Source organism: Sardina pilchardus, chromosome 5 (genome assembly GCF_963854185.1).
Source record: "Sardina pilchardus chromosome 5, fSarPil1.1, whole genome shotgun sequence".
NCBI classification, from domain to species: Eukaryota; Metazoa; Chordata; class Actinopteri; order Clupeiformes; family Clupeidae; genus Sardina; species Sardina pilchardus.
Genome location: NC_084998.1, coordinates 28,698,638 through 28,709,320, shown reverse-complemented (window position 1 = coordinate 28,709,320; position 10,683 = coordinate 28,698,638). Strand labels below are relative to the sequence as shown.

Below are 10,683 nucleotides of genomic sequence, written 5' to 3'. Positions count from 1 at the left end.
CAATCTAAATTATTGTCAGTAAGGATAGGTCATATTACCAAATGGCGAACCTCGAAAATTATTTAGGATATAGAGCCGTGTCCATTACGCATGCAGTTATTTTTTAGGCTATTGTTTTATTTGAGGGTTTTTGTCTATGGCAAACATAGTTGAAACGTTCGCTCTAAACTTAAGTATTTCCAATCGGCTTTCACAAAACCGATGAGGTCCAGATCTCAGTGGCCTCATAGCTGCCTACAGCCATGCATAGTAAGCCTAATGATAGCCTAATAGTTATGACATTAATAGCCTATTAATGACCTCATGTCGGAATGGCACGTTGTTTGAAAAAAAAAAAGTTAAATAGGCCTAGGCCTACCGCCGAGTGGGGATATGTCGGAATGAACAGCGGATACCAGCTGGGTTGTAAAACATTACTGTATTCGTTGATCTTATCGATGCAGTCCTTGCGGCCACTTCTCCCCATCGTAGGAAACTTTCTGTTTAGTGTTGACAACACAAAGGCCTTCACGTTGTGTGGCAGTGCTTGCTTGCCCTTCGATCCATCCCAGTTGGTGGTTTTGCACCTGTCCCTGAGTTATAGTCTATATGAGTAAGCGCTTAATGCTCTAACCGCATAATAAAAGAAGCACCTGCAGCAGTGCTTATGGCAAGGCTATTAACACCTGTCACTGAGCTATGGACAAGCAGTTATGCTCGAAAATTATCATAATAACAGACACACCTAATTGTATGTCTCTATGTTTAAACACATCAAATTAGGAAGCATTTCCGCCGCAACGTTTGCTTTCTTTTTCTGTCGGTCCGCGGTTGCTTGGTCAATTGCGCAGCAAATTATCAGATCACCGGACCTAATTTCACCCCATGTCTCGCGGACCAGCAGCAGTCTCCACGTTTCGCGGCCCATAGTTTGAGAAACGCTGCATTAAAGTGTCATTAGGTTGTAGGCTATATGTTTAGTGATTTCTTTGTGTGTTTTTCATTGTAGTGTGTGTGCATTGAGTAGTTCCTTAAAATACGGAACAAAGAGCGTCCCGTAGCCTATCTGTTCAATACGGAAGAAGACTAACTATTACTTATATATTTCTTATAACGAAACGCGAAGAAAAAATACGAGGACTGACCATCTCGTTTCTCCGCGTTTCCCCCAATACCATGGCGACAAAGAGAAATAAATATGATTTGACATTTAAGCTGATTGCTGACAAATTTGCCACACAATTCGGGAGAAGCAGCGGACAGGAGCGCCACCACAAGCAAGCACTTCTAGCCCAAATTAACATGGCAACGTTGCCTATGACTAAAGTGTCTAAGTAGGCTAGTCCTACTAATATTACATTTGATTGGTAGCATGTTTGTAGCGCGCCAGTTTACCCATCCCCTACATCAAAACAGCTTAGAATCAATCAAAGAATCAGCTGTGTCGGCGTTAGGCTGTAGGCGATTTTCTATAACCATTTTCATTCATTTCAACAATGGTTCATTGAAACGTTGTTTGAATAATTTCGCCAGTCATCACCTTCATTGTAATGATTAAATGAGATTAAGGAGTCGACTATTGACGGATATGCGGTCTTCATCATTTTGAAATGCGGGATGAAACTTTCTGCCACCTGGTGGTTGTTTGGGTACATTGCCTTAGGCTCGAAAAAAATCGGCTTGACGGCCTGCGGGATCTCTTCGGGAGTCCCGCGGGAGAAGGTGCATTCTCAACCCGTACCCACTGTATATTTTTAAAATTGCCAAAATATTCAACGGTCATTTCGGCAGGCTGTGTAGCATTGATATCATATTGTGATATCCTCTTTATTGTGTGTGATGTGTTCTGTTACCTGTTCCTGAAATAGTTGTGTCCCTTTAAGGGGAACTTAGGGGTGGAGTTTTAGGTACGTGTGTTTGCGTGTGTTTGTTTGAGCAGGTCGGAGTCGGAGTGAAGGAGTTGGACAGAGAGGTCTGTTAAAGAATGCTCTGTTAAAAGCGTGAGTTGTGGCTAAGACAGCAACTCGGTTGTGATATAAGCTACTTGATAAATAAAGCACGGGAAGTTTCATTCAAGTGTGACAACGTGTCTGGAGTATTACAATATTCATCCTGGCTGTAGCCTAACTTTAGATGAAGCAGGCTATGAGTTTCACAATAGGCTATTAACGGTGGTAAACATTTAATGTTATAATCGTCTGCCAAAGGACGGGGATCAACACCGGGAGTTGACATTGATTCAGTGAAGTTAGCTTTATTTACAGCTGAACTATCTAGGTCTCTCGTGGGCTGCGTTATTTTAATTCAAGTAGCCTAGGCTAGCAATTTTGCCTGGCTTGATAACGTTAGGCTATTTGTTTTAGTCGGAAATCGTTTGGTTTGTTACGTTAACCGCACTTTGTATATGCCAGATGTGCTGCCAGATGTGGACTAATAATAGCAGAAGCAAGCTCGGACCAGAGCGTGGTAAAGTTGGTGTTATATTGGATGTTGCCTACATAGCCTGCTAGTTAGCGAGACAGTCTAGTGCTTCAGATTATATCCAGTGGTTTATCTAGCCCAGTATGTTCAGGTGGCATACACACAACAATCCGTTTTAATGTTTTTATGTTGACAACAAGTCATGTTGTACGGAAACACGATAGTAGTTAATTTCATTGAGCTAGCGATTTAGTTGCTATGTGTTTTCAATAGGTTATAATGGGTCAACAAGCTAACAAGCTCTACTAGAGCTCAACTCTACCGTTAGAGAGCTTACGTTAACCTACAATGATCTGTGTGTCCTGAACACATTTATGTAGCATATAATCAATAAACCGTATAAAAAATAAAGCATTAGAAGTGGTCAAGAAACCTTAATTCACATTTAATATTTCCAGTTACGACCCCAGGGCCGCCGCCATTGTTTTCTGATTTTTTTGTTACTCCCGCCTCTGTGTACAACGCAGGCTTCTGATTTGCTCTGAGTGGTTCACATTTGCATATTCTATGATGTCATGATCACAATGTTAAGTCTATGGGGAAATTTTAATAGTTTTTAATTTATAGTTTAAAAAGTATAAAAGTTACAAAGTTGAAAAGTCATAGCAACCTAATCCATTAGAAGACCTACGTTACAGAGTTTGAATGAAGTTTCTAAGTTAAACGGTTGAAGAGAAATTGCGTACGGAAAAAGTGGTAAGCGGAATAATAATAAGAGGAATAAGAAGTCTAGGAATAACAGTACAGTGCATTTTCATGCACTGTAATTATTTTCAAAGGACAAATTTCAGTGTCGTATGGTTTTGTAATGAATGTATTTATAGTATGATGCGTTCTCTCTGCGAAAATAAAGTCTGTTGCGCTTAAAATGCTCTAGTTTCCCGCCTTCCTTGATGACAGCTTCTAGCTGTCAAAATTAACAAGGTTCAGCTGGACGTCACTGTGGCTCGAGATCACTAATATTCTCTTTTGGACGTATAATGCACCTTCATGTCGTAAATTCTAGGGGCGAGGCCATTAAGACGAGCATATTATAGGGGCGTGATATTTAAATTACGCTTGTTTCCAGCCGGCACATTTATCAACACACGTTTATTCTTACGCTAGAATTGAAGTGATACGAAAGTTTGATGAATCACACGTGAGCCTCGTCGTAAGATGGTTTCTGCGCTCAGATATACGCTGGTTTCTACGCTCGGTTGATAAATGAGGGCCACTGTACTTATAATACCCCTAGACACTTATGCACTACATTTTACTTTCTATAGCTTCATCATACTGACTTTCTATTATTACTTAATAAATATAATTTATTGTTACTTTTGCGTGGAATTCCCTTTTAATGTTACCCATGCTTGAGCCAGCGTGTGTGACATGTGGGGGCTCGTCCGGGATAAATTCGGTTTCGGTAGCTATTTTGGTATGAACATGTTTTTCTGGGAGTTCCACGCATTGTTTGCTTAATTGTAATTGTTTGGTTAATTGATTTGCGGTTTCCGGTTCGCTTTGACGGTGAGAGGGAGTTCCGCGGCGTCCTGTGCCTAGATGCAGGTCTACCTTTTTGCATGCGGCGTTCCCAGATGTTGGTGCGGCTTGTGCGGTGACTCAGGCCACGAGTCGCGCTCAAGATGATCAGTTTGTTCGTGTTTGTCCAATGTTACCGTCCTCTCTGTCTCATATTGATTTAATTGCAGCACAAAGAAAGGATGAGGAGTTAACTGAGCTACTCAATACAGCATTGTCTGAGGTTGATGTGAGAAGCGCGAGGAGTGGTTATTTTATTGTGGATGGTTTATTGGTGCGTAAATGGCTGCCGTCTGATCCTGATGTCCAGAAACCGGTGTTGTAGGTGGTTATGCCAAAGGAACATCGTGATTTAGTTTTGCAGACTGTACATGGTGTTGAGTCCGGGCACTTTGGTGTCCGCAAAACATACTGTCGTTTGTTACAGCATTTTTATTGCCCGAAAGTGAAACGTGATGTGGCCAAGTTTGTGAAAACATGTCATCGCTGTCAGATTGCGGGAGAACCCAATCAGTCAGTGGCTTTGCTGCCGATGCCTGGGTCGCCTTTCTGCTCGAAGTTTGTTGGACCTGTTGTGCGTCAGGTGACAGAACGTGACTATCTGGTGGAAACGCCCGACAGAAGAGAAATGCAGTTACGTCACATAAAGTCATACTGTTCTCAAGCTAGTAGTGGAACTGTTTCCAGTGGCGATAAAGTAAAATCTGCTGCTTTGGCTGTAGTTGAGTGTGGGCCCGTTACATCTCAACTGGTGGCAGCAGACGACGATGTGATTGGTTCAGACGACACATTGTTACAGCCACGGCTGAAAAGTTTGGCGACTCTTGAAAATTTGGACTGTCTTTTAAATCGTTTGTCCGTCAACACGAAGAGTTGCAGTCTTTCATTCTGTCTTCTTAATTCCCTGCTTTCTGATAAGTTTTCCTCTGCTGATTCAATTCAATATGATATTGAGGTTGGCGGTACACTGCCCATTTGTCAATGGGTTTGTCGAGTTGCTCCACAAAAGCAGAAGTCTTTAGATACTGAACTTAAATATTTGTTGAATCATGCATACCGGTATAGGTATTCGTCACATCGGCGGTACAGATAATGCCATGGCTGATGCCCTGTCCCATGACTTGAAGACAACTAGGCCTAAATGTTTGTCATGTCTCGTTCTGTCCCATCTGTCTTTGTGTTCTCCTATCTACTGTCCGGTCTATCCTTAAATCTGCTTTTTCCAGGCACCGGAGATTGCTGGTTGTGCAGAGATGGGAGGTTTGGGGGAAGTCTAAAGGGCAGTGGGCTGATAAGGACTGGTGGTGGATGGGTTTCTTAAGTCTGGTTGGGTTATGGGTGTTGGTGGTGGTTGGTTTCTATTGTTGTCTATGCCCAAATGTTATTAAGTATTTTATAGCTTAAAATGGTTTGAATATCTTTACTCTTGGTGCAGACTTCCCACCAAGGTGGATCGTCTGTTTTAAGAGGGGGGGGGGGGGGGGGTGTCACGACCCTGTCATTGTCAGACCTGCACCCCGCCCATTCTTCTATTATTTTTCTATTTGTTTCATTGTTCCAGCAGGGGGCGGTAGACGTGCCAGCGCAAACAGGTGTGAGAGATTTGGGCCTGATGTGGGCCAGTGGATAAAATGGCCACTTTCCATGATGCGGGCGGACTCCCTCTCTTCTCGACCGTTGTCATTTTGTTGTAGTTTGATTCTGTTGATACATTGTACTTATAATACCCCTAGACACTTATGCACTACATTTTACTTTCTATAGCTTCATCATACTGACTTTCTATTATTACTTAATAAATATCATTTATTGTTACTTTTGCGTGGAATTCCCTTTTATGTTACCCATGCTTGAGCCAGCATGTGTGACACAAGTTAGAAAGTGCAATAAGACCAACTGAAAATGAAACCTGCCGTTTTTCTAGGCTGATCTGACACTTAACTACACTCTCATCTGGCGTAATAATCAAGGCAAGTTGCAAAAGTACCATGGGCGCAGTGATATCTGAAAGTAGTCCCCATATAGGCAACAAGCAGGAAGTAGTGTGTGATATCACTGCGCCCATGGTACGGTTGCAACTTGCCTTGCTTATTACGCCAGATTAGAGTGTAGTTCCGTGTCAAATCAGCCTAGAAAAACGGCAGGTTTCATTTTCAGTTGGTCTTACTGCACTTTCTAACTTGAGAAGAGACACGTTTTAAATGGGATAATTACCAGAAATCTTAGTCACTTGTAAGCGTGATGCTGGAAGGCGAGAAGCTAACAGTCTAATCCGATTCAATGATCTATGCTAGGCTGAAGCTAAAAGTTGTATCGCCAGACTCACAGAATGGCTGGATGAACGGGAAAAAGGTAAATATCGATTGTTTTGCTCGAGGGGAGGTGGGAAATTAGCTTATTTCCAAAAATGGCGGAATATCCCTTTAATAGTTATTCACAAAGCCTTTCAGACCTATTTTTAGTAAGGAGAAACGGCCACTCCTAAACTAAAAGTGAGTCTTCGTTGCCATGGTTGACGTCATTACTCATGCACGAGCTTGCTTAAAGTGACCACCTTGATTGGCTGATGATATAACGCGGGAATGATGGCCAAAACCTCCCCTACGATGACAAGTTGAGTGACAGGTGTTAGGTCTTAGCTGGTAAGAATGCGTGCGCTATGTCGGGCTGTGAAGGATGGAAGATGATGAATAAATAGGCATAGCCTAAATGAATAAAGAGTAAAGCAAATAGCCTAGGCATAATGAAACACCACGGACTGGAGCAGTATGTTTGCAACATGTTTTAAATTAATCTGTATGAAAACACGTAGGCCTAGCCTACATTTGCAAAGAGGAGAAACGATTTAATTTAAAGGGATATTCCATTTTTGGAAATAAGCTAATTTTCCAACTCCCCTCGAGCTAAACAATTGATGTTTACCTTTTTCCCGTTCATCCAGCCATTCTGTGGGTCTGGCGATACAACTTTTAACTTCAGCCTAGCATAGATCATTGAAACGGATTAGACCAGTAGCATCTCACCTGCTAACATCATGTTTAAAAGTGACTAAGATTTCCAGTAATTTTCCCATTTAAAACGTGTCTGTTCTCAAGTTAGAAAGTGCAATAAGACCAACTGAAAATGAAACCTGGAGTTTTTCTAGGCTGATTTGACATGGAACTACACTCTCATCTGGCGTAATAATCAAGGCAACTTACAAAGGTACCATGGGCGCAGTGATATCGTACGCAGCATCTGAAAATAGTCCCCATAGACAACAAGCAGTAGTAGTGCCAGTAGTTTGCAAGTTGCCAACAATATCAAGTATCGGAAGTCTGAGACTGTAGTCAAAAATCTTTTCCAAATCTTTGCAAAGTCTGTCAATGTAAGGTAGGCTTAACATAATTTCAGAATCATCTTCAGCACAGGGGAAAGTATGGACAAGTAGGCCTACACAAGTTTCCTGTACAAGGAAACTGAACTAATTCAATCAGAATGTTGGACTGACTTAAGACCACACCTATTGCCGTAGAAGGAGGGCAGAAGGGCTTGAAAGTGTTTTTTTGTGTTGAAATGTGTATAATTGTTCTTCATCATGCAGTACATTGAAGCAGAATAGTTTGCAAAATGTCAATCTCTGTCAAACCTAAGTTCATGGACACAGTTAAGTGTTGATTTACAGACAAAAAAGTAACTTGTATTCAAACATGCGCAATTTTAATGTCCTAAACATTTCTTTCAAAGCTTACATAGTCATTTCATGTCAGATCAGAAATAGCTCTTGAAAAGGCGAAACATAATCTATACTCATCTATAGCAACTCTGCCCTAGTGTGCAGTTACAGAGGGCTTAACCTTTTGGGTTCCACACCTGACATAGTAGAGGAATAAGGGCCGAACAGTATCGTCTCGCAGGCCGTAGATCAGAGGGCTCAGACAACGAGGCAGAATGAGAACAAAGAGATAGTTCAGGTAGCGCAGGTCCATGAACAGACGACTGCTGCTGGTCAAAGCCAATGCCCTCTCTATGGTTCCATACAACAAACTGTTAAGGCATAGTACTAACTGACCAAGGTGTAGAAGGACCGTTCTATGAGCTTTCTTAGAGTCTTTATCCGCTGTGGCAGATCGAGCTGCTACAATAACACTGATATATGTAAAGACAATAATGGCTGTTACAGTAACAAAGAAAAATCCATTGAGCCCTTGAAACACATCTCTTTGCCACGGTGCAAAAATAAACATCTGTCGAGTACAGAACATGGAGTCTTTAAAAGATGCTGGGCTCACTATCAGTGCATATAAGATATCTATCGCAGGACTTATGCAGCCTAAAACCCAGATTATGGCAATTGATACACCCGTCATTTTCTGTGTTGCCATCTCACTGTGGTGTAAAGGGAAACAAATAGCCACATAACGCTCGAGAGACATTAAACCAAGGTTTAAAGCAGAAATACGAGCTGTAGTTGCAGATATGAGAACAAACAGTGAACAAACAGCCTTAGGAATCTTCTGCAAATTTAAAGACAAAATATAGAGAAGGGAGACCAGGTACAATTGAACTGTGTCGTTGCAGAGCATGTGGGCAAAGAGGATGTAGCGAGGCAGCTCTCTAAACACAGGCTTACTCAAGAGAGTGTGAAACATGATGCTGTTGATGCACATGAAAAGCAGGGACATGATAATGGCTACAATAAGTTTAGACAGTGGACCCTCATTCAATTCTACCTTAAACATCTGCTGATGTACCAGGGAAGAGCCTTCATTTGATTGATTAGTCATGGTCATCATGTGCTATGTATAGTTTAGAATCCCTATTGATTAGTTAAGACATTGTAGTGGTGTACAAGTAGAGAGAAACAAAGCTCTTTTGCAAATAACAATATTTTGTTGACAACAGTGTTATGCGTGCTTACTTTGTGCTAAACGTGGCCCTCATACCAGAGTGTCAAACAGTGATACCATATGCATATTTGTTGGTGCAAAAGTAGAACGAATTACAACAACAATGATGAAGTGGCTTACCGGCATAATAAAAGAGGCACCACATTAGACATTCTGAAACAGAGAGCTTGATTCTAATACACTACAAAAGCAGCGCATTTACAGAGATATAATATACATTTTGATACAATAGATGATGACAAATGTGGCTTAAAATGAAATGTCAAAAACCACCCAATTAAACACTCTAAAACTGTGGTGAAAATACTCCAATCAAAAGGGCTTAGATTTATAATGCTGACATTGACCACTGTTACCACAACCCGGAGAAAGATTAGAGGACCAGACATCATCCAACCCAACCCACCTGGCAGTTCCATGTGTTCACTCACTTTTATAGGTATCTCAGGTATGATGCTGGATCCCATGGGCCTTTGTAATCATACTAGGCCTATCCACCTTATTCCTTAAACCGAAAATCTGGCCGGTTTTCTGTTCATTCTGTTTACATTATAGCTTCATGCATTCTCAGTACGGTAACTAGATTAGACTAGACTATGCTTCAACTCAGATTTCTTTCAAAATGTTGACAATTCTGCCCTCAGCATGGATATACATATATAAACGATATAAAATATAAAAGTTTACTTTTATATGCCTTATGATAGGTCAAGCACTGTCAACAGTCACGTTAAAATTGATAAAATGTAAGGAATTTTGTGGATGAATTGTGTTCCAACAATCTATTCTTGTGCTCATTCATGCATTTCACCTGTTTTTCTCTCTTAAGGGTTCAGTAAATGAGCATTGATGAATGTGAAATATTATTGAGTCCTGTGTGATGTGACTGACTGCACCACACTAATTGCCTTCACCCCTTCATTCAGAAAATAGTCAGACTGGTAGACCACTAAGTACATTCCCCATTGAAATGAATGGGGGTCTGTGGATTTAGGTGAAAAGTGCACACATAACACATTTTGGTCTGTACCATGGAGGGAAAACTGATTCAACTATACTGTATAAACCATATATTTCCTGAAAATGTAGACCCTCAGGATGTGATCTAACATGACATGAGACATGTCCCACAAGTGGCAAGTGGTGTGTGTGTGTGTGTGTGTGTGTGTGTGTGTGTGTGTGTGTGTGTGTATAGTCAGTGTCATGTGAGTACATCTTTAGATTATGTGGCATCATGCACATATGTTTTATGTTGTAGAATTTCTGTCAGCATTTTGTTGAATTGTAGTGGAGAGCTCAGACAAGCAGCGATACTTTGCATAGACATTGATTTTTTTATCATCAACTACATACAGTATATCACAGGCGCATACTCAAGCAAGCAGATATAAACTCAACTGAAATGGCCAAAATATTTCATTCAATACAAGTACTCCACAAAGCTTTTACACAATTTACACAATCACTGCATGCACACGGTTACATTTAGTTAATATGCTTTAATAAGGCCACTGGATATCGTCTTGGCCCACAGTTCAACAAACGTTGACTTCATCTTCAATGGAGACATACAGTATGTTACTGTGTCAGCACTCTTTCACCTCTGGTGTGAAAATAGGTGATGGACTAAGTTTTCAGGATTTGTCAAAGAGTCTCAGGCAGATTCAGCAGTCATTCTAAGGACTACCTAAATGTTCAAATGTATTCCTACACATGTTTTGGTTTGTCAGGACTCCTTACCATGAATACACTTAAATGAAAGGGTTGTGGAAAAGATCAGTAATCTTTAGTGCCTTGTTTTAATAACAGA

At 41.0% G+C, this 10,683-nt stretch overlaps 1 protein-coding gene across 1 annotated transcript; it reads right to left on the bottom strand.

Moving 5' to 3' along the window:
- Positions 1–7,793: 7,793 nt before the first annotated feature.
- LOC134079636 (odorant receptor 131-2-like) lies at positions 7,794–8,756 on the bottom strand. Its single transcript, XM_062535727.1, has one exon. The coding sequence runs from the start codon at positions 8,754–8,756 to the stop codon at positions 7,794–7,796; it is 963 nt and encodes a 320-aa protein (XP_062391711.1).
- Between the last annotated feature and the right edge of the window lie 1,927 nt (positions 8,757–10,683).

Excerpts from the sequence above, each read along its gene's own strand:
- LOC134079636 (XM_062535727.1), bottom strand. The coding sequence starts at position 8,756 with ATGACCATGACTAATCAATCAAATGAAGGCTCTTCCCTGGTACATCAG.